The sequence below is a fragment of the Pholis gunnellus genome (assembly GCF_910591455.1).
Source record: "Pholis gunnellus genome assembly, chromosome: 3".
NCBI classification, from domain to species: domain Eukaryota; kingdom Metazoa; phylum Chordata; class Actinopteri; order Perciformes; family Pholidae; genus Pholis; species Pholis gunnellus.
Window position 1 is genome coordinate 23,409,027 of NC_136529.1, and position 25,196 is coordinate 23,434,222.

General features: G+C 42.6%; 1 protein-coding gene across 9 annotated transcripts in view; it reads right to left on the reverse strand.

Moving 5' to 3' along the window:
* Positions 1–22,119: 22,119 nt before the first annotated feature.
* foxp1b (forkhead box P1b) overlaps positions 22,120–25,196 on the reverse strand; it is a 52,964-nt gene continuing 49,887 nt past the window's right edge. For all 9 annotated transcript variants that reach the window (XM_079157144.1, XM_079157143.1, XM_079157145.1 and 6 more), the window contains one exon: positions 22,120–24,869. In XM_079157144.1, coding sequence (XP_079013270.1) covers positions 24,722–24,869 — 148 coding nt within the window. In that variant the 3' untranslated portion in view covers positions 22,120–24,721. The remainder of the gene's footprint in view (positions 24,870–25,196) is intronic.

The window sequence follows — 25,196 nt, forward strand, 5'->3', positions numbered from 1 at the left end:
GAAAAAAACGCTAATGACAATAACAGTTATACTGTATTTTGATGTAATGTTGATGACGTTATGTAAGCTATAACTTTCTGTCTGCACAGTCGCAGCGGATAGCTGTGGACAGTGGAAAACCGCAGTGGCCAAATATTCAGTGTTAATAGTGTCATAACCCAAACACAACCAAGCTCACGTGCAGCAGTCGACATTTGGAGGGAAAAGTTCAACTATGTCAGGATTCATTTAACGGTTATCGACATGATTTCTGCTAATGTGATAGAAATAGCACATCATTTAGGATTAGTTTTGTAACCACACTGTACACGTCTTGACTTCCTAATCACAGGAATTATTGTATAAACTATTAGCAACTAAAATAATGTTAATTAGATTTATCTGCACCAGCATCAGAAGGTTGTAGAAGGTTGCAGCATTCCTCGCACAGTAGCCACATATAGTGATAGTTTCACACTTGTGTTGGCGCTAAATCTAGAGCTATTAAAGCACATGATCAAGACCCACATTTATCTGTGGATGTCTGCAGCGTATGTGTGTCTTTTAGCAAATATATTTCTATGGTAGAAGGTCTTTTTTCTTGCTCTGCTCTTATTTTGAAATGAAGAATACTCCACCCAACATGGAGAGGAAGCTGTAGCTCATAACTCTGGTCCAGCTTGGACAATTCAAACCTGTTGAAAAGACAAGAATGCCGGATGCTAATTGGCCACTGTAAATTTCTCATGTTTTTTTATCAATGCTGTGCTATTGATTTTGTATAACTCTTGCTGTGTGGTTGTGTGAACGGGTCGCCTCTATAAAAACAACATCAATGCTCAGTTGGTCGACGCAGCTCTTATTTATCAATCTCAGATATAGACATTAAATATTACATTCACATTAAAATAAATCCTATAAAATGTATACAAATAATATATATAATATGATATCATAATTCTTTTATGGTTGGTGGAATGCATCTATCTTCCATCTCAGCCCTCCCTGCAATCAACAGTTAATGCCCCAATCACACAGTTAAAGCGTAAGATATGTCTTTAATACACTCACTTTCCACTCATGCCTGTAAACTTAAAACGAGTTCAGTTGACTGTCAGGAGAAAAACATTCCAGGAACAGGAAGTCAATAATGGCGGTATCCCCCTCAGGGTGCACATTACCATTGTTGTGAGCCAGGTTAATGTACTTCAAACAAGGTTTATTATATACTGCAATGCACAATAGTGAGGTGAGGAGTGTACGGCGGTCCCGTGCTGTAGGTGAGAAGGGAAGCCGCTCGACCGTCTCTCTGTGGTTGTAGAGTGTAATGGCTGTTCTACAGAAATGTACATTACATGTTTGTGTGACACGTTGCTGTGGTAAGTGATCTGAACCTAAAGCTGCATGAGAAACGCTGACACCGTGCTGTTGTTATGGTGGCTATAAAGGAACTATATTGTCTTCGGTGTTGCTTTGTTGTTATTTTTCACTGCTAAATGCCGAACAGAGATCGGCCTCGTAAATCTCCGAGCTGACTCAATCGGTTTGATCGTAACAGTCCATTCAACAATAAATCGATAATATTACACACTGAAGCCCCAGCCGGCCTTATTTAGGCTACTTCTGTTTATTATTTCACAGAATCAAGTTGCCTGGATTAGTTGCACACTAGGCGGGTGTTGCAACCACAGCGAAATGCAGTTTGATGGCAGTGTAGAGTTTGGTGTTGTGGAATAAGCGGATATGACATCACTGTTAAATATACATCATACTGAGATCCGTACGTTTTCCGTATTATAAATATACTGAGGTCAGAAGTCACCAAATAGAAAGTCCTTGATTCATTTTTTTATTATTCAGATATTGCATTTAGACGTTTAGTCGTTTAATTATATTTCTGCCAGTTTTATTTAAAAAAGGGAAGTAGCTTGTCTGTGTACTAAAACTGTATTTTTGTTCAAATAGTTAGATATAGGTAGTTTCGTGGAACATCAATTGAGGAGCTGTTTATGTATAAAACCAGACAAGAAATACTGCTTTTGATAAATCCAGTGAATTAACAAATAATGATATTATGCAATGACAAGTAAGGCAGTACTGTTCACCCCTGATTTCCAGAACAGAAACTCCTTCTTGGTGTATTCAAACTATTCTGATCTCTGTTATCATCGTCTCACTCTGCTCTCACTGCCCACTGCAGCCCACAGTGACCCGTGGGCTCCACCGGAGTCACCCTCCCCACTCAGCGAGCCTGTGGTCCAGGAGGGGGCTTTTAGGCCGCGCTCCTACACCGAGGGGCCCCCCCAGCGCATCAATATTGCAAAGGAATAAAGTAGGCTGGTGGTGAAGGACAGGAGTACTGAAGCCTAATCAACCGTCACCATGCTCCAAAACGAGAAGAGTAACCGGGATATTGATTGAGGGATACACTTTGCCGTCGCTATTAAATAAACAATGAGGACATATATGGCTTATTGCACATCATAAAAGAAGTTTACCAATGGTGCAGGAGATAAATACTTCTGTTAATCTTTAAGCCTGAGATGCCAGTCAGTCAGTGAAGAACACCGCGGCTCTCGGCGAGTCTTGGGACAGTTTTATCTAAAGGATCAGCAGCAAAGCAAGGCTCTTGAAGGCTCTCTCTCACTTGGCTGTGACCGTAGCTTCTCCTGTATTCTGGAATGGACTCCAACCACCACCTGGTCATTGCATGTTTCTTTTTGACAGCAGCAGAAGAGTGTGAGCTGCAGCTCAAAGGGATGGAGAGATTACCTTTATTTCAATTATAAAGTACAGCGGACACGACTGACTTTGAACACAGCGGGGGCGCTGACGCCCTGCATGTTTTTTGTTCATTATGCCGCGGTACCTCAGCGACGGCCTACAGTGCCGCAATAAAAGACCAATGAACGGTGCACATCCTGTATTGATTTGTTTGCTGAATAGCAGAGTGAATTTTCAGATGTATTTATAATGGCCTTATTAAAGCCCCCTTTGATCTACAGATTACAACAATAACAGAATAGTCTCTGTAGTTTGCATCCCAAGTTCCACGCTGGTAAAAATGTCAATATTAACTGGAGTTTTTCAGAGGCATTCAATTATTTTTCCTTTTAATCATAACATGTAATCACTTTTACAGGTGGGGGGGGGTGGGCTTTGCGTGGTTATTCTTTTCTATCTTTGATGCAAAGCTATCCATCTAATGGTATTGCTCCACATATGGCTTTCCTTTGTAACTGAAATATTCCATTTGAAATACAAACGGCTTTAATTATTGAAACTGACACCGCATTTGACTTTGAAAGTCAGCTGTCGACATTGGATAAGGAAACAGGTACTGTGCTCGGCACTTGTGTGATGAAGACGTTATTTGGAGGTGACTGTCATCCGTTGTAAGAGTTATTGAGGCGGACGAACACAAAGTCAAGCGATCTGATGAATTGCTGATTAGTGTGAGAGGGTTTTAAGTGAGGATGAGGATCAACTCTCTCTGGCCTTGTTTTTTTAAAATTGTGTTAAAGTGGAGTCAAATGAAAGAACCGATAAGAAAGACATTATCAAGTGAAACTAAAGGGACACTTATTGTAACAGTATTCATCGAAAACAAATAAAAAACAGTTCAAGTGTTGCCAAATTCAAATGGGAGAAAGGAAAGAGGAGATAAACAACTGCATCAGGTCAGTGATGTAAATGGCAGTTATCAGACACAACACGATGATTTATCTTGACCAATCATAATATAGCATGTCCAGAAAAGTAGTAAAAAAGGAATGTCGAAAAAAGTGATAGTATAGTCAAAGTATAGCATGTCGAAAAAAAGTCATAAAACAAACAAATAAATCAAGAAAATGTATAAAAACGTCATAATATAACATTTCAAATAAAGTTTTTTAAAAGGTCATAGTCCAGGATGAGAAAGGGAAAAAAAAAGTCACAAAAGTTATGGCACAGCATGTCGAAAATTAGTAATATGTTAAAAAAAAAAGAAAAGTATTGTGGTTACAGTGTTTTTTTCCCAGAGGAGTTTAGACTGTCTATAGTTTAAACAGAGGAGATACATTTTAAAATCTTGAGCTCCATAGGGTTTATATGGAGTTAAAATTATATTTTTGATATATTTCCAAAAGAATAAAATGGATTTGCATACTTTGTTACACATGAAAAAAACATGGTCGTGTTTTAACTAAAGCCCTTTTGAGGATTTTTGCGTGTACTAATAACTGACCCACTAGTTCCCTCAGTTTTGTTCTGACAAAGAGAACAGCAGTCATTCACTAATGAGGCCCATTCTGCAGTCGCAGTACCTTTCAGGAATGCCCTTGCTGGAGTACAAGCCGTGGCTTGTTCTCCTTATAAACCGTGAAGAAGTGGCTCGTGTCGATCAATAAGTTGTAGGTGCGAACAAAATGAATGTTGAAGCGCAGATCACAACACAAACTGTCGTCCACCGCGGTGGATCTTGTTTTTTTTTTTCCAATTTGCGGTGGCGTTCGCGGTGAGACTTTTATGCTTTGAGCGTCTGGTTCAATGAAACGATTCACTGTCCCGCTGCTTTATCAGGAGTGAGAGCCGGATCACTTGAGCAGCTAATGAAAGCTGACATGATAGAATCAGTATTCATGACTTTTTGCCATGTAGCTGACATGAGGCTATTGTTTACAGTAGGTGTAACTAAATTGCTGGCTTGTCGTCTTGTTAAACTGGTCGCACGTTGTGATTTTTATGGAAATGTGAAACTATGATAAGATACAGTCAGGACTCAAGAAACCTGGATGAAACCAGGTATTCCTTGTGGTCCAGTGGGGTTCCTTTGTGTGGATTTTCAGCTTTAATAAATGGAAAACTTCTCATCATTACCATTCACCACATATCTCTCCCTCCACGGTGGCACTAAATACATGTGTTGTGTTTTTTTAACCAAGAACCTGATGAGTAGCAACCCAAACATATCATCTGGCTTGGCGGGCCGAATGCTACTGCCTTCTGCCTTTGTAGATGAAACGATGGAGATAAATGTACACACCTTATGGTTCTAGTCACTAAGAATAACTGAGCGAGACAATTTATAAATACGTCTTCCCGATGGGCAGCGCGTGCATACGTGTTTCAAATCAAGTCCGTGGGCGCTGTGGTTGGTGTAGCCTCTTCAGTTTTTCAGATGTGGTGAGTTGTTTTTTTTTCTTTCACTTTTCATAAAGTGCAAACTGACTCCATGTGCGGCTGAAGGTTATTGGATCCTTTGCTGAGAAACGCGCCGGTGTGAAGATTTGATAAAGGCCCAGATAGCGAGTCAACTGGGACTTTGCGTGTTTTTTCCCCAGACCGTCGCTGGCAGCCGCGCTTCCTCGCTCGGGCCTGATTGAGAGACGGCTTCTCATGCTGCCAACAAACACAGATGACTTTCTCTGTTTCTCGTTTGTGTTGATGAGCTGCTGCAAAGGTGCAACGTATTGAGTGGCCAGAGTAAACTGAGCCTTGATTGCTCTGAGGGGAAACGCTTCCATGTGAGCCGATCGGCCGTCTCCCCGGTTATCATGCCGTTAGGAACTTTTTTTATTTTTTCCAACAGCTTGTGGAATAGGCCTTGTATAAAAGTCTCCACGCACGGTGCATGAAAACATCAGTACATTTTAAATACCTATAAATGATTTTACTCAAGAAAAGCTGGAGAGGCAGTGAGCCGTCAGCAGATGTGGCTCACTGCTTCCTCTTCTCTCAGGGGGAAGACAATACTGAAGTTCTTCTGAGGGCAGCGGGTCTCATCAATGGTGTGCTGCACGCCAGCAGCATTTGGGGCACTGGTTTGGCTGGTTCACGAGACAGAGGGACGGCAGTTCTTGGGCGTACGTACGTTAGGATTTCATACATCATTAGAGAATAGACCGACTGTATTCATCCTGAACCGTTGCTCGATCTGCTCTGCCAAGAGGACGTCCCCTCTGTCACATAACCTGAAAGACAGAACAGAGTTTCTTTCCTATGAACATAAAACAACACCACTTATTGTAACATGGCACCTTCTCGTGCTTGTTTTCTTTGCATCTCACGAAAACCCCGCTGCACACAATGCCACTGACAAACAGCAAATTAAGCACGCCAGAGCGAACTCAACCCCGGTGAAAAATGTGCTCATTTGGAGGGAAAATTAAAACAACAGACGTAAATAAATAAACAATTCAAACTCTCCAAAGACTTCATTCTTCCACATTTCAAACACCACAGCGGCTAATTATAGCCTTAAGTCAGGCGCTTTGATGCATTTTCCCTCAGCAGGAATCTCTGGCTTTTCTTTTCCTGGAAGTGCTTTTCTGTCAGTCCTGAGGTAAACTGGCCGATGGCGCGCAGCAGGCGCTGATCACTCTGAGCACATAGCACATTCATCTGTATGTGTTTATGTGCATCTAAGAGGGGAAAAAAAACACAAAAAAAGGAATGAGACAGATGACCCCGTGCCATGTTGTCTTTATTGTGAAATGGCACAAGAGCCAACACTTCCACAGCCTACACGTCGTACGCACATTCTAGACTTTGAAGCTCCACAGAAGCAACCGCAACCCAGGCCTGCTCTTGACATCTTGCAGAAAAATAGTGCGTCTCCGCAACAAAAATAACACCTTCCTGGTTAAGCGTTGTGGACTCTCAGTGGTGTGGCGCTCCGCGTCTGGTATTGGCAGGCCGTCCGCGTGTGTGCAGCGCGAGCCCAAGATCAACAGCGAAGAGACGAGAAACCACCCCGAGTGTTGGGTGGACCGCCGCTGTTGGGCCCGTCACACACGGGAGGGCTGCTGCTGTCACACTCCAACGCACGAAACCGTTAACTTGTCCAGCCTGTATATGAAATGCATGGGAGGGAAGGAAAAGAAAGGGGGGGGGGGTTGTGTTAGTGCAGTGGTAGAAGTGTATACCCTGGGCACTGCCGTTTCCTCTCGCCTCCCTTCCCGGTCTGTCTTCGGGCCCACACCCGGCACAGGCATCCAGGCCACCTCACATGCAAAGAAGTAAGAATGTAGGTGGGGGGGGGGGGGGGTTCACCCAGAGGCTAAAAAAGGTTTCTCCGAACAGTGACGCAGCTCAATCGCTCTCCCGTCCTATTAAATTCAACCCAGGGTGACATATGACATCCAGACATGCAGGGAATAATTGTTTTCACTGATGCTCCCTGGCGATGCCTCGTCATACACGCTCCTTGTCTCGGCGGGGCCGACGCTCATGTGTTTCCCATCAGCACAGTCTGTGGTTACCTTCCTGATTTTGCTGGACTGGAAAAACATAGCTAATATGGTGTGATCTGGAAAAAGCTTTGATGCAGGGGCTTTACAAATAAACCTCCGAAATGCCATATGGTTTGCATTCACCTCTTAATTTATTTCCTACAAATGCCTATTGACTATACTGCGGAGCCAACATGTGTGTGTAACCAGACTTGGAAAACAGAAGGCCAGGGAGAGCAGTTTGTGGCATAGTGTGATTATTATGATTCTTCCCTCCGCCTTGCTGCATGATGGATGAGTCGCAAAGTTGTTCCAAAACAAGCAAACAAAAAAACACGCAAACAAATCCCCTCTGAGCTCCACGGCGATCGGCTCACCGTGCCGTGCCAGGCCCGACACGAAGACAGTTCCACTGAAAGAGCAATTAAAAAGTAAGGATCGAACGCTTCGCCATGACTCATCAGCTGACAGACTTTCCCCTACCAAGTTGGATATTGGGTTACCACTGACAGAGAAATCAACAGACAGCAGGCGTCCAGTGGTGGAGGACATGGAAGTGAGCTTTTCCAAACGCAGCAGACTTTCCTACGGCGGCTTCCAGCACAGTGAAGATATAACCTGCCTCATGTGCGAGGCTTCACTCTGACTGCAGAGTGCCCTGCAATCATTTGTCATCAGCAGCCGCCTGTTTGGGTGTCAGCTTTGTAAAACAGCATTTTGTTCCTTTATTATGCTCAAGAGCCACATACGCAAAAAAAACACCTCGGAACAAACATGTCAAATGTTCATTTCACAGTTGCGGTCAACAACAAGCTAACAATAGACACTTTTTCCGCTTGCTTGACCTTTTTCCGACATGATGTGTTCAAACTCTGCAGCTGTGCGAGAGCTCGCAGGAGGAAGCTCGTGTGTCGGGAGTTTCATTTTCTTCCCACTAATATTCTAGGAACACACCACGAGATGAACCCGGAGTGTGAGTGCAGCGGGTTTGAACAAACAAAACAAAAATCATCAGTGGAGATAGAGTGATTGTGCTGGACAGTAGACAGACGCCTCAGAGGACATGTCACATGCCATTTGGTGGACACTTTAAGCCAAAAATGAGACATTTTTAGCACGTCTGAGGCTTCTGGCAGTGTCAGTGCCACGCTGTGCTGTGCTGTATACAGAGCTTTTATAGGATGCACTTGCAGCATGCGACACATAGCAGCACATGGTAAATATGTAGCAGACAGAATATTCATGCCTATCCCTCCCAGTTCCACCAAATGCCTTTTAGTCCGAGATAGAGGAGTCCCGTATTTACTTTCAGCAGGGTGAGAGGAGGAGAGGCCATAATCACTGATTGAAATGTAAATGTGAGGTAGCTAACTGAAGTATCAAGGCCAGCGAGCGCACAGAGTAGAGATATGAATTACAATCTGTTCGGCAAATTTTTCTCATCGGACATTATGTAAATGTGAGTGTAAGTGACTGGTAGTATTTGAAACAGAAATCGATGCAGGAGGCGATAAGAGAGAGCGGATGACAGAGTGGTTCTGGGTATCCACAGATATTTCAAATTCAGGGCTGATAATTTGATCATGCAAAGCATATTCATTACATAAGGGGCCCCTGCATGCTAAAAGGAGCCCGGCCTATGATAATATTGACTGTGGTTGATTATTTCAAACTAGATGTTCTAATCAGGTGATGGATTTCTGATTTAGGGTTTTCTACGGTTGAACTGAAATTAAAAATCATTCTTGATTGTGAATGTGCAGAAGCGAGCGACGTCAAGCGGTGTTGAAATAACATGCATTTTAAAACAGATGTTGTCTGGTGGGAATCAGTGCTAATGGTAGGAATGCTAGGCTAACTAGTTTCCACTTACCGACTAAAATATGCACCTAAAAAAAACCTGATGGGGTCGTCCCAAATGCTGGAAGTTGCAAAAGGGGCCGATAGCATGTATCGCTAATTATTGATTGCTAACACGATGTGAACCTGAAAGTAAATGTTCCCACTCAAAAAGTGAGGAAAGTTTCAGTTAGACTCAAACATCACTGCTGTTTAAAGGACAAACAACACCTAAAGATTCTAATGCTGACCAGGAATAACATCAAAGTGACGTCCTGCTCGACAGTTTTATCTTTTTCCTCTTGTTTAGAAATGGAGTAGCCTTGACAGGAGGGGGGGGGGGGATTAATCGGGGCGGACCGGCCCGGTCTGCACCCGGCCCAGTTCCCCGTCTGTAAACAATAGGGGTGTGGATTAGTTTGGAAACAATGTGTTTATTTAAAAAGCCCACTTCCTGTATGGACTCAGCAAGTCTCCCATTAATTTTATTGGCGGCGGCTCCAGTTCTGAAAATCATTGTTTGGTGGGGGGAAAAATACAAAACACACGAGGCGAAAAGGAACGCTTTGCCTCAGCGCTTGGTTCCTGTGTGATAGGACAACAGCGTTAATAGAATTGGTGCTCGCTATTTGTGTTTTTTAATCATCTGGAGGGATCTCACAGTGTGGGTTCAGAGGGAAAAAACAAACGGGGAAACATTTCGAATGTTTTTGTTGAGACTGCTTTGAGCTCGCTGCTGCGTGCTCTACGTGTAAAAAAAAAAAAGAAAAATTATAAAAAAGAAAAGACAGCAAAACACTTTTTTTTTTTTTTGCTTAGTCTAAACCGCCCAGAGCGGTCTACTGAATCAGCCTGCAGGGGCTGAGATTCAGCTGAGGGCGGTGGAGCCCAGGAGCGACGCCCACCGTCCCTAACTGCCCAAAGCCACATCCTGTCCAAAAGGAAAAGACTTGCACTTTCTCCTCAGGAGGAACACATGCATTAATGTGATCTCAATTACCCATAAAGCAGTCCTGCAAGCAGCACTCGCACCTCGCGGCCTCGCTCAGCGTCGGTCACATCCTGCCCGTACACGTGCGCGCTGACTTCGGCTCATCTCGTGGCTGCTGTGGAAAGTTTTTTTTTTCCGAGGCCTCCCGCGCAGGAAACAAACAAAACTCCCGATGTGCCATTATATACGCCCGAAACCAATTTTGCGATACTGAGTAGCTCCGGTGGAGTTTCCGAGTTCCTTTTCTGAGACTGACAGATATGAGGGGGGATGAAAAGGCATTAAGAATAAGCGGTGCAACCTTAGCCCATCCAGACGCGTGCTCGGAGGCCAGAGAGTAACAGGTAAACTCGGGGGAGGGTGGTTAAGCCCTAGTTAGGCATGTAAATCCCACCCTTTACAGGCAAAGCGCTCCAGTAGATCCCTGTCAATTTCCTGCAGCTGTGCTCCGTCGGATTTACATGAATACACTCTATCACTAGCGCTTAGCCTCCCGTGTTCTACATTTACTCACTTTTTTTGGGGGGTGGCTTCTAAAATTGGTTATTTTCTTCTTCTTTTTTTTTTGTCTTTTGTAAAGAAAGAACGGTTTTATTTACAAGCCACCCGGCATGCCTTCCTTTGTAAATTGACTCCTCCGTTTTTGTCCACGGGCCAGGCACAAGAAGGTTAGCTGCCTGTTTCCTGATAAGCTGGCAGAACCTATCAACCCCGGCAAGAAGATAGTGCTCTGTATTTCTGTCATGCTTTATCATCAGCTGGGGTGAAACTAAACCGGTGTTAAGCGAGAGTGGAGGGACCATTTCCCTGGATTACAGGCGTCAACTTTAATTTCAAAGACCAATGGTGTATCCAGGGAAGGTGCAGGCTTCGCTTGCCACAGATTGGCAGCGGGCTCCTGATAAGCACCCAGCAGCGTTGTTCGCATTCACCGCGGGGGCCTATTGATCTCCGAGCCGCTGGTTCATTTCATGAAAATACAAGGCAAATGGTGTTAGAGCGGCGGTGTGGCTCCCTATTCACCAGACACACTGCGTCCTGTGCCAAGGTGTCTCAGCTCTGTGCTGTGGCGAACAGAACGAGCACCGCAGGAGGACGGGGTGTTTGTCTGGAGGCATTAAGGAGGGAGGTGACAGTTCAAGCTTTTTGCTTGTAGAATACAGTGCAATGAGCTTCAGGGAAAAGATGCTTTTTTCTTCTTCTTCTTCACAACAGAGCCGAGTCAGGTTACAATCAAAGTTTCATCCAGCTCGGCGTGAGACGTTCTCACCGGTCTGACTGAACCTGAGCTGAAAGCTGAGCCATCATTTGGAGAATCACCTGAGAGGAAAATTCACACCAACATATTGAGCACTCATTCATATTGAAATGTCTCCCTGCTTTATTTCTTTCTCTCTTTTTTTTTTTTTTTCCAAAACCAAATTTATGAAAAGCATAATCACAACATGAGGGCCCTCTTATTTTATTATCAGTGGGTGTTATTATTAGAAAACCATTTCAAATGATATGTCACATGGGAACAAATATCATTTACAAACCACTAATGACTTGCAAACACTCCTCTAGCCTCCGGTGCAGACTGACGCCTGCTCACAGTGTGTGCTCTGCTCGCCTCTCTACGGGGACGTGCGGTGGGACGCTGCACGCTTTCAGAATCAAACAGAATAAACAGGAAGACCTCTCTCTTCCAGCACGGGCCACGCAGTGGCAATAACACATGAATTCTTAAAAATCAGCCCATTTAAACCTGTCATTACCGCGGCCGTCTAATGGTTTTAAGGTGTGTGTTTGTTGCAAAAATTCAAATGAGACACTAAAATATGTACATATTCTCTGCAGAGATGGATTAGGTTTTGGCTATTAATTATTAAGCAGGCGTTATTATTATTACACTTTACATCTTCTGGGTGGATCAAACTCACCTCACTGCTGGACTGCTAATAATGAGTCATCAATAAAACATTCTCATAATGTCAGGAAGACACTTGTGTAGATGCACGGTCTAATTTTACACGGGCTGACTTGGTCATTAGTTCACTACGGCGTGAAAACACAGAGGAGGTTACAGAGGTGGCCTGATGTGGCCTGACAGTCAGTGCATCCGGCCGCTCCTTCATTAATGTTAATCATCTTGAAATTGTGAATAACCAAATCAGTGCACCTATATGCAAATGTTTAAAGCATTTTACTTTTTAATGGAAAAGGTGTTTTTGTTTCCGGCACTGTCATTTGCATAGAAATGGTGTCTATTGTGTCGTGCTTCTTTAACCTCAGACGGGCCTGGATGAGCACTGGATAGTCATCTACGCTTGGATTGGAGCTGCAAATGAATAGATAAAGGCTATAGCACACGGGCAGGAATGAAAATCATATTAAAACTCCATGTAAAAGTTTCCGTCTTCAAGGCGGAAACCGTGCCGGCTGTTGGACTTGAAACTTTCCAAAATCTTGCAGGGCTGTAATGAGAAACTAAGAAAAGCTCAGAGCAGAGGGAGAGAGCCGTCTTCAATGCCAGCCAGACATAATAAGTTAATGCAAATTGTAACTAGTTAAGCACAGCAAAATAATATGATACCATTGTCTGCGGCAGATTGATATTATAATGTTAGCATGTGCAAATAATCACATTTTCCCCCTGATACAATTACATTATTTGTTATGGTTGTATCATAGACCAATAAAAGCAAACATCATATTAGGATTCATGGCACTTTTCGCATTGCGTTATCAATATGTGGAAATAATTGTCTGCCGAGAGATTAAATTACATTATTGTGTATCTTTTTCATGCCTAATAAATAATGATGGATGGCTCTTATTTTCATCACCACCTGCAACCATTTTGTCTTCTTCCCTCTGCAAGTTAAAAATGAGAGAAGAAATAAAGAAATAAAAGGGGAAGAGGGAAGAACCTCGAGCGATACAAACCCTGAGGTTCTTTGCTGAAGTTTCAGTGTCTGATCAAGGCGGGTAAACTGCAGATATAAGCCAAGACAGACACCATAAAAGTCAACATGCTACGGTTTAATCATTGATACATCTTCTAGCAAGCACACACTTTATGATGATGAATAACTGATTGACAAGGAAAAAAGCCTTGCAGGGGATTTTATGTTGCATGTTGTTCTTCAAACTGCAGCATATTTCATGCAAAACACCACCAAAACAGTTGAGGTGTAAATACTGTATAATAACCCGTGAGGACGAACGGTTCCAATGAATTGTCACAGTTGTGACTTGCGTACGGAAAGTTGGAGTAATAACTCAAAAGCGTTATATCCTGAAAAAAGTTAAAGAGGTAAATAAGAAATGAACATTTCAAAGCATTTGAGGAATGCCTATAATATGACATGCTGAAATATTTTTTGCCATAAATATATATAATATATAATACAGGACGGACATTTTTTGACTTCGAAACAAATCTTACTCAATCTATCAAATCAATTTAAATGTCAAAAAGGTTGATCAAATCTTCACATCAAATCAAAAAATGTATTTGGACTACAACATAAAACATTTGAACTACCTGCTTTGATCTGAGCCGTCTACATTTGTGTACCTGCTTTTTTGTTGTAGAACTTCTGGAAATGTAAGAGTGGAATTCAAACCACACAGGTTCAGATATATGGTTTTCAAAGTTAACATGAACTAATCCAGGGTGGTTAAATCTCTCAATCAGGTATAAAAACTGAAACCGTGACGGCCTTTTGTTGCTTCTATACCGACCTGAGAGGTGTACCTTCAGCTTGTCCTGACAAGAGATGAACCTGCTGTGTGGCCGCGACTCGTTCACAATTCTCCCTCACTCCTTTCTTTTGCATAACCCTAATTTTAATCACTTCATTTGCACTTTGGGAAGATAAGAGAATTGATTAGCCACCGCTCTCCAGGAGGCTTCGTGTTTGACTTTCGTTTTTTCTTCCAGTCTACCAATCTTAGCTGTCAATACCTGAAACTCCTGTTGCATGTGATGCATTTGTTGGCGCGCTGTTATGCAGCGATAAAACAAGGTAAGGACATTATAGTCCCCCCACCAGTTAATTGGCATCAGAGAGAGAAATGCTGTTATAACTTCATAACTTCTTAAGTCATGCCTTGTGCACAGCTAGACGTACGGCGTTGTAAAAATTTACATTTTAATGAAATATTTGAATAAGCACTTGAAATTCACTCTACCAGGTCTCCCGGTTCTAAAACCAACATTTCATGTTTGTGTTTTGAATGGCAGCGTCAGAGAAATTAGCATGCCAGTCATACAGATTAGGAGGGCATCAGTGTAAAGTCACAGGCTTTCTCAATCAAGGTTCACTGCAGGTAAACACTACCCATGACATGTTTAAATGATAGCTTCTCTTTTTTGACAGAAAGGAAAGGGGGGAAAGCATTCACAGGGGAAGGAGAGAACGCACATATAGGAATCAGAGCAGGAGAGAAGTGAATAGAAATTCAGACTGTTGGCTATGAAGGCTATCTGCAGTTTACAATGATGCACTTCCTTTTAATCTGTCAGAGAACCACAAACGTACAATTTAAATTCCCACACGAGTGATGCTTTTAAATCCAAAATAAAATGAGCGCTTGTGTGCAATTTTATTCAAGAAAATATGGATTATGTAGTTGCAGATAGTGTAGCGTGTATTAAACATATAGTCGTAGGTGGTTTGACAGTTTGCGACAAGGCTTTGGTGTTGTTGTTACATGAAATAATGTAAGAGTTCATCAGTTTGTTATAAAGGAATAGGGGGACATTTTTGAAATATGCTTATTGGCTTTCTGAGAGACGAGAAGATCGATGAAGCTACAGCCAGCGGCCGGTTAGCTTAGCTTAGCATAAAGACTGGAAACAGGGGGGAACAACTAGCCTTGCTCTGTCCAAAAAACAGACAAAATACACAAACTAGCATGTCATAGCTCCAATATTGTGATCTTTGTATAACGCCAGAAACAGCTTTCTCCCTGTTTTTGTGCTAAGCTAAACTAACCGGGTGCAGGCTGTCGCTTTATGTTCAGCACCCAGACATGTGAGTGTATTGATCTTCTCATCTAACTCACACCAACACCAAATCAAATACGCATATTTCCCAAAATGATTCCTTTAAACACATTACAATCAGTACAAGTGTAAAAAAAAACATGAAAACGTTTTTCAGCCTCGAAACATTAGCTCCAGCATGTCTTAGAAAGCTGTGTGAAACCAGATGAGAACTCTCTCATCTCTCTCAGAAATGGTCCCAGCAGCAGCAGCAGCAGCCACTTCTCTGTTAATTCACTATGACACAAAGTGCGAGAGCGAGACGCAATTATTCATGTTGTTTTGCATCTCTTCAATTATTCAAACACAACATTTCTTACAGTAATGCTGAATGCTGGCACATGACAGCAGGTCAGACAGTGAATGTAGTTCACCGTGGGAGTCACTTTGTTTACTGCCGACCAGGATCGACCAGGATCGACCTGAGGCTCTGCTCTCCACACCTGCTCCACATGGTCAGGTTCACAGTGATGAAGCAGTGTGTTACATTAAAGTTTACTGATGGTGACACGGCTGCGGCACAAGTCTCAAGCCTTGTTGATTTTCACCTTAAAGGTTTTACTATATACGACACTCAGAGCATTAATACAGCAGCAAACCACTGTTTGCTGTGTAAAGATATGGTGGAGTAATGTCTACCTGTGCAGAGAAAGAAGTCACTCTCTCCCTGTGTGGGTTGTAATCTGAGCTTCTTATTTCTTAGTTCTTATTTTACATAGTCCTACATAGTGCCTTTAGTGCACGTTAGCGCATGTGAGTGCCCAACTGGCTATAGCTCACAGTAGCCGCTCTGCACTGCGCGCAAACTGGTTGCAGCTTTTCGTGGAAGTGAAGCACTGTTAGCAACGTTAGCTGCTAGCCGTCGGCTCAGCCATCGCTACGTTGACAGCCGTGGGGAGGCATTAGATATGTATTTTGAATTTAGCACTTTTAAAATCCTCATTTCATTGATCTGAGGTTTTCCTTTCTCTCCAGAACCAATCCAATCTAATGGACATTTCCGATACAGTGTGCCAGGTAGTGTGTGGTATGACTATCTGGATGCTGGAGGGGTTAAAAACCCCTCATCTACATCTTTACTTAAAAAACTCATTAAAGGATAAAGCTAACAATATTCTATATTTTGTGTATTGCAAAGAAATCCCAGCTGTCACTACTTTCTGTGGCCCTCATAACTGAGCTCATTGGTTCCTATTGAAGGTGCACAGCTGGGCTCTGTAGTTTTAGACATAGGTCACTCAAAGTAGATCAACTGTGCACTTGTAAGTGACTATTTTCAGATGTGGATTAATACATATTTGGTGCATGTGGGATTGAGAAATAAACGGCAGTATGTGTGTGATCATGCTGATGAAGCAACATGTCGCGCAGCGCAACAGTTTGACTCACAACTCGTCAAATCCTGCAGCTCGGTCAGTACCCCTACGTGTCGAACTATGACGCTCCACATACCCCTCTTTTGTCAAACCAGGATCTCTTCCTGACCCTAATCATGGGGATTCGTTAGAAGTCACGATGTTAACCACGTAGTTAAGTCCTCAGATTATCCTGCACATTGAAAAATGATGCTAAAAACGGTATCCAGTCCGCTAAAGAGTGGTCCTGACCAAGCGTCCGTATGTGACGAGTCCGGACTGAGAACGTGCTGATTTCAGAGAAGAGGAGACAACATTTGGGAGATTTGGGTTGCCATAACAACACGAGTGAGTGTACCTTGGACCGAGAGTCCGCCTACATCTTATTGTTCGTCATCATCAGTTAGTGAACTCATCAGTGGATCCAATAGCTCCCCCACCCTTAGCCCTCTGTTACCAAGACAAGGAGACATCCGAGCAGCTCAGCTGTTTGCTCAATGAGCATAATTACCATCGGCTACTCGCACGAGGCCTGCTAACTGAAGTGATAAGTACCTTTGTACTTTCATCTTCCTTCAGTTCCCTTTTTAATTGCTTGGACTCTCTTGGATACCTAGCTGTGCCGTCTAATAAAGAAGAAAGCGAGCCCAGCTGTGAATTACTGATTGTTGTGTTGGAGCCGGAGCCGGTAGTAAAGCGGGCCCTGGCGTTATTGTTGTGTACGTGTATGTGTGTGTGTGTGTGTGTGTGTGTGTGTGTGTGTGTGTGCGTAGGGGCGGGGGCAGCGAGGCATGCCTTTTGAACAGCAGGTGGTAATTGAAACAAAACAAGGGCTGATTAGAGAAGCGTCTGGCAACTCATGATCCAAACAGCGAGCCGCGGAGGAGCCCAAACACAAGAGCCCTGGAATAAAGTGGTCATCATCTAATTAACAGAACACATTTTAATTACCGAGTAAACCAAGCAGTGCAGTGTGTCAATTTAACTGATGTGGTAAGTGCCAGTTTACAATATCAGAAACAGACAAATAATTGGAATCTAATTACAAGCAGGTCTATTGCACACCAGGGCCTGCAGCCCATCTTAATAAACACATTTTGAAATCAAACCATGAATAACAAACACTGCAGGACTGCTAATTGCCTCACTGCAATGTTGGGAGTTTGCCAGCTTTGACTATTTGACTGAAGCTCTCGTGTGAATGGATGAGGCTGTGCCACACTTCAATTAGGATAAAGTGTACGGCGGCCATCCGTGTTTGTTTTTTGCGATCTAACGGAGCTAAATGATCGGACTGGTGATCCGTCTGGTGTCTGCACGGCCACGACAGAGAGGAGGAGCGGAGAGCGTCGCTTGAATAGGTTAAACAGCACTATTTGTGATTGATGAGGACTTAGCACAAGTGGTACCTAGGCTTGTAGGTAGTTTTGGTTTTAATAGATAGCATTGAGGGGGATGGTAGTGTGTTTGTGGTGCTCACATACGTAACATGCCTCTGGATTGTATGGATGCCCGTTTACGCCAGTAATAGAAACGAAATGATGACACGTTGTGCTTAACAATAGAAATAGTCACGGGAGGTTAAAAGTTATTCCAAATAATGAGTTACAGAGTCTGAATTTTAACTTAATTCTTCTGAATGTTGACTTAGTAAGCCAAGGTTTTGACCTACGATGAATATTTTTGATTTCTTGGTGAAAACAGGCTCTGATTTGTTCAGCGATACAACCTGTATGTCTGGCGTTGTGCTCATTGACTCACTTTGGTTGGAGAAAACAAATCTACCATTTACAGATTTGTTGACAGTTAATAATAAGAACTGAATGTGCAACTCAGAGAATTAACACAATAAACACAATTTTTAGTATAGTGTTTTAGACGTGTTAAATGTTTGGTGGGATTGAAAACACATTCTCTCTTTCCTACATGATAGTACATTAGTATATGTATTGATATCCTGGTATTACTTTGTAACGCCAGGTTTTGTGTTATTGTCCACCACCACTTGAGGCAGAAATGTTTCAAGTAGCGGTGGGCAAGTTGGACATCTCAACACCGAAGCAGATAAAACCTAAACAGAAATCTGAAAACTTGTTTCATTCAAAGGTTCTTTTTCATCCTGGAACGTTAATTGGTGGCAAATCTTGAAAGTAACTCTAGCCAGCTAACATAACGTTAGCCTGTTACACAGTCAATCATGTATATTTCATCAAATAATTTATATCGACCTGCTAATAATAAGCTAAAAGCTAACGCTAGGCTAACAGCATATACTTCTATCTAAACCGTGCGATCTCAATGATAAATTTAATCCAAAAATAAAAACACCGCGGACAGTCGGCTTCAATAATTTCAGAAGCCAAAACTTAGGTAAAAGCAAGAGTGTTCCAGCAGTGAGCATCACTTTTTAGTGTCCCCTAGAAACAGTTTCGGTTGACATGCTAACATGCTAACAGCACGTTTGCAGCGTGTCTGTTTTTGTTCATGTTTTCTATATTTCCAGCGTGTTTCTGTGTTTGGTTGTGTTTTCCATATTTGCGATTCACACCAAAATATCAAGTTTTGTACAAGTTCTACTGGTTCGTTGTCTGTGGTCTGCTAGGATAATTAGATTTATGTGTAGAGAATTAGTATTGAACTGAACATGTCACTGCATTAATATATCCAATGAGACCCACTGTTCACATCATATTTCATCCCCGTTTATGATCTATAATAATATCATATGTTAATGCCTTTCTGTAAGTTACTGTGCGATTAATTTATGTGAATGCTTCTGCTCCGGGTGATTTTTCAAACACCTTCCATTACTGTGTGTGTTCCCTCTAACTTTATGTTATCTGATCCAGTTTGTGATCAGTGTCATCACAACAACACTGATATATACATGAATCCTTAACGTCCGGTGAAATACTGCCGACAGAGAGATTGCTTGTGATTTTATATCGTTTCCATTAAATCTTGTCTTTCAAAGGCCTTAATTAATAATACACTTGACATTTATGTTTTTCAGCAATAGGCTAAGCAAGAAAAAACGATTTATGTCACCTAAAGCTTTTTAACAAATCAATGCAACTATTTGTAATTGCTTGTTTCACAAGATTAAAAGTGCTTAGACTTGAACTCTGTCTCCTGTTTAGTGGCCAACATGACCTGTGCCTCCGTCGTAAAAACGCAAGTCCTGGTCATCAGCATTAGCTCCCGTCACCAAATCCATACCTCTATTATTTCTGGAATTTTAATGCAGTTACAATTTATAGCTTATCAAATGCAGTTACCTAAATTGCTGTTAGGAAAAGACAGTTTAACTGTCTCTTTTTAATTACGATACAATTTAATGTTGAGGCTGATGAGAGTCCTGGCGCGGATGACAAACAGGTCTGTATGAAGCGGTTCTTCGGGGCCAAAATGATAAGAAAAAGGGCGGTTATTCATGCTCTGTTTCCGTTCACACGATGATATATATCTGGTAATGCGAGGTTGTGTCATGCATTTTCTTAACTCTTGATGCATTAACCGACTTCACCGTCAACTGCAGCTGCACACAAAGCCCGTGTTTTGCATAGTGAAGCCTTCTACGTGCATCTTCCACGTGCAAATTAAAAAATCAAAAGTAAATGTTCTAGAACTTAAGATGACTACTTAATTCTGCATCTCTGCACTGGAGCTCGATTACAAGTGATGCGAGTTTAGAACGCGCGGCTCCGCGTTGCCACACTGCGCAAAACCCCGTTAGAAACAACCAGAGACGTGGAGCAGAAGGATCTGAACAACCAGCATTTTATTGCATGTTTAGAATGCTCACGTCAGTCATCGCCACCGACTACAACAGAGTGGTCTGTATCAGACAGACGAGGAATGATGAGGAGGTTACAGACTGATGGAAGTGATGAGCAATAATATTTCTCTATATATAAAAAAAGAAAAAAAAAAAAAAAAAAAAAAAAAACAGGGAAAAAGAAACTACAGAGTACATCTTCAAAGAAAAGAGAAAGAGAAAGAAAAAGAGAAGCTGCTGCGGGATGAGAGCTCTGTGACAGCTCCTGGGCTGGCTGCCCCCCCCCCCCCTCTCTCCTCTCTCCCTCCCCCTCCATCTGGAGAAAAGTGTGGTGAGAGAGAGGGAGAGAGAGAGAGAGAGGGGGACGGGATGACAGCGAGCTGGATGGTTGGCTGATGGATGAAACGATGGCGTTTTTTAGCTCGGGTGCCGGTGTGTGATGTTGGGGGGGGGATCTGATGCCACACGGCTGCAGTTTTTGCAGGACGTCAAGTCTCCAGCGGCGTCCGACCGTTGACCTGCCTGCTGTGCTTGGTTTGACTCATTTACAATGACCCTTGAGATAAAAATATAAATATCTTGATGCCAAACAAAATGTGTGTTTTACCTACATGACATGGATGAGAAGGACGCATCTTGGATGCGCGAGTGAAATGAACGTTTCAAACAAAAACAAAAAAAAACAGCATTTAACAATATTCTTTACATCTTGGCACTGCATATTTTTTTCTTTTTCCTATTCATTTCATATAAAATATCATTAGATTGATACACCCTTATATTATTACTGACCACTTAAAACATACCCCGCCCCCCGCCCACCCCCACCCCCCTATCTCTGTGACCCTGGGATTAGTCATGCAAGATATCTCCGTCTTGAAGAGGAAATATACCTGTCTGCCCTTTTCTCAGCGCAGTAATCTTTAACATACAGCCACAGAAGGCAGTGGTTGGACCATCAAAAGGAAGTATCAAAAAACAGCTTAACACAAAGAGGGAAAAAAGTCTGTACAAAATGCTTAGGTCAATGATAACAGAGAAAAGTCTGTTTTCTATATTACAGTTTAAAATCCAAAATCGGGGATAATCTCCCCCCCAGCCTGCCCCTACCCAGCTCACCCAGATGTCTGCGTGGATGATGTGAATTATTTTTTTTTGTTTTTCTTTTTTTTTGAAAGCAAGGATTACTACTTAAGTAAAATACATTTGCAGAACAGTTTGCTATTCCAATACATACAGCAGTTTTTTTTTTCTCATAGCTATTTCATAGTCAATACAAAGCAGTCGCGATGAAGCAAACATCATAACACAAATGTATTTTTTGATCTTAAAAAAAAAAAAAAAAAAAAAAAAAGACAGACAGAGAGGAAAAAGACAGGAAAGAGACAAAGGCTATACCGACATGTATGTACAACCTAAATATTGGAACGCCCTTAAAACAACCCATCGGAGAACAGACTGACAGGATGAATGGTGCCACACACAGCTGGGTGATGTTTCCATGAACAAAAGGCCTGAGGTTTGGATTGGTTTGGCAAAAAAAAAAAAAAAAAAAAACCTTTAAGATAAACAAGCTCTAATTTCATTTGCTTTTTTTCCTCTTGTTTTTTTGTAGTTTTCTCTCTACAGTATCAGACTACACATGCAAGACATACAACTAAGTGCAACTGAGTGAAATGTTTATTTTTTTTTCTCATTTAACTGAATCATTCCCTATAGGTTTGAACTGAGGTATGCGTACAAACGGTTTTTTCTCATGCTGTTATCTTTAGTAATGTCAAGCTACACATGCTGAGAATGTTCTAATCTACCAGCGCGTTCCCCTCTTTTTCAATACCAAACAAACCAGCCAGATGACTGGGGGTTTGAGGATGAGCTCAGCCCTGTTCTCACGATCCCAGCCTGCCTGTAACTGACCCATCCCACAGCTGCCGGGATATTAAATACAACTTCTGGAAACCACAGATTGCCCTTTTCCTCTTTTTTTTTAGCTAATGAGCGAAGAAAATATAATAAAAATAACAATAACTGCCATAAAGTACCTTGTACCCAGCTTATTAGTTGACAGGAGTGTTTTTTTAATATAAAAAGTAATAAGTTGACAGAAACTAAACACAATCATAAAGTCTTGCCAAAAGACGCTAAAACCCCTAAAAAGTGGCGTACAATCATTTCAAAGGATACAAATGAAATAAAAAAAAGGAATTAAAGAAGAGAAACATTGAATCATCGTGTGGTCCAGTCGAAGTATAGAATCCGTTTCACATTGTTCTCTGCAAAGCTTTTTCCATTTTCCTCATTGAATCTACATCCCCTTTATGTTGCACACAAACCTGCTCCTGACCAAAAAGCTCCCTGGCCTAAAGATGGAAAAAAAAAAAGTTCCCCTAATTTGGTCATCGTGTAGTCAGACTGTCGGCGCCTCCCATTCAGTTTTGGTCACTGCAAACGTTACTGCAGCTGTCCTGTTCCGAGACGCCCCCTTTGGTTTTTATGAAAAAATTAAAATTAAAATAAAAAAAAGGATGAAAACACCAGTTTGAGGAGCATTTCCCTCGATTCGATCCTCCACCGGCTCGATCGCAGCTGCTGCGATCGCCCGGTGGGAGAGAATGGAGGAGAGATATTTGGCCTTATCTGCTATTGCATGGAACACACAACTTTGTAGTTTATCTTTGGTAGTCACAGAACAAGATATTAAAACACATCAACGACTAAACAAAAAAAAAAAAAAAAAAAAGCCAAATAAAACATGAAAACAATAATAATACTAATAATAAATACAAAAATTAAAAAGTGGTTGATTGCTGAATTGAAATTCATGATCTCTGTAAAAATGTTAACTCCCTACCAAAGCTGGAATTGCCGTCGCTGCGCCACAGCGCCACATGTGGATCCCGCTCGGTTCAACGCTGCGTGGACTACAACGATTGGCTTTTTGGGTGACACTGAACGTCGAGGTATCCACGTGCTGTACGCTTTGGGCCCTTTTTACGGCGGCTGTCAAATGCTGGAATGTGCAATGTGTCGGTCTTATTGCAAGTCTTGGTGGTTCTACCCTCGATGAAAGAAAAACGAGCATTTCACTGAAAACGTAAAAACTGGTCCTGATGCAACTAAAAACTACGGGGGGAACGCACGTTTGTCTTCAGGCACCGAATCAAACCGCAGCGTCTGATTAACAATGACAAGTTGTGTTCAGGAATCACAATTAGTTGGTCTAAATCATTAGCTCCCCGGCGCACACCTGACATTTTCATTTTCACAAAATAAAGTAAAAATACCCGGAGCTAGTAAGTGATCAGAAATTCAGTTGCGGCCCAACATGCTCTGCCGTGAGGGGCTGTTTTGAAGTATAATTTCATAAGGATAAATCATAACCTGCATGATTTCTCTGTCATTCATTCGCATCTTAAATTAAACTTCATTGATGCGTGGAGAGAGCCTTCATTACGAGTAGTGCATTGCCAGTGGACTTCATGAGCAGGAGGGGGGTGGGGCGGTGTGATGGGGGGGGGGGGGGGGGCTACGTGTCAGAGTGGTGACTTTTTCTTTTTTTTTTTTTGGAAAAGATGGGTTGAATAAATGACAGAAAAATACTACTTGGCATGTGACATTCTGCTTCATGTGTGTGTGGTTTTTAAAAGAACAACATGAAAGGAAATCATAAACATTCAAGTGCTGACCACACAGAATCTCCACAGCATGGGCATGAGGTCAGATCAGTACAGAGAAACAACAAAGATGCGACATCGACAACAGCATTGAATGGAAAAGACACATTATGTTGATATTTAATAACCTCTCACCCCCCCCCCTCCCCACGAACAATAAAGTACACCCAAATAAAAACAACGTCCCTCCCGCCCGTTATGGAATCAAACCAATGAGAAGTGTTGAAGGCTGTGACAATGGACAGAGAACCCGAGCTCGCTTCCTTCTCACATACGCACACCTACACTCACACGGTGTAAATTAAATGTCAGTCATTCTCTCGCTCTCTCTCTTGAGTTTGTGGTCAGATGTGTGTGTCTGAGAGAGAGCGGGGGAGAGAGAGTGGGCGGGGGGGGAGGGAGGGACGCAGCACCCTCTTGCAGTCCACTGAGTGCAGTCCGTCCCGGCTGCACGGCGAGGGTCTCTGACCGCGAACACGTCGGCCCCCCCCCCCCCCTGTACCAAACAAGTCCATCCCACGCACGAGTAGAAATGAAGTTTCACTTTTTAAGCTTTACTTAAAATCAAAAGTAGAAAGAAAGAAAAAAGAAATCCCTCAGATGGGGGTGTATTCTGTGTGTGTGTGTGTGTGTGTGTGTGTTCTTGATGTGTATTGTAATGGCACTAAAAAAGTGAACTCGGGAGACATTTGCGAGCTGTCATCAGTGGCTGAGACTGCAGTTCAGTGTTTGTTATCTGTGGAGCGTTTCGGTCTCCCAGATGACCCAGACTGCCTCTGCCTCTGAGGCTTGGGGGGGAACGGGGGAGGAGGAGGGGAGGAGGAGGAGGGGAGGGGGGTGAAGGACAGAGCTCGCCTTACAGCATGTCGTCGTGGCCCTGGTCGTCGTCGTAATCTCTGTGGTGATGATCGAAATCCGGACTGTGATTGGCGGTCGTTACCAGAGAGAGGGGCCCTTCGTGGTCCTCGGGGTCCAGTGGTTCCTCCTTAACGCTGATGTGGTGCCTGGACGAGGAGGAGAGAGCAAAAAAAAAAAAGAAGAATTATGGCTCCAGTTCCGCTATCCTTAACTCTCTTAGATCCTTTCTTTTCTTTCATAACCTTTCACACATGCAAAAAAAAAAAAGCAACTAGACAGACCTGTGCTGATTCAGTGTATAGAGAAAGAAACAGGGGAACAAAAACAAATGTCTGGCTTCAATGAGACCGTGAGCGAGGGGGGGCCTCACTGGTGCTGATGATAATTTCAGCTTTCTTTTGAGGTATTCCAATCCCGGCGAAGCTGCAGGCTTCTTTTTTTTTTTTAATTTTCATGGCAACCGACAACAGGGT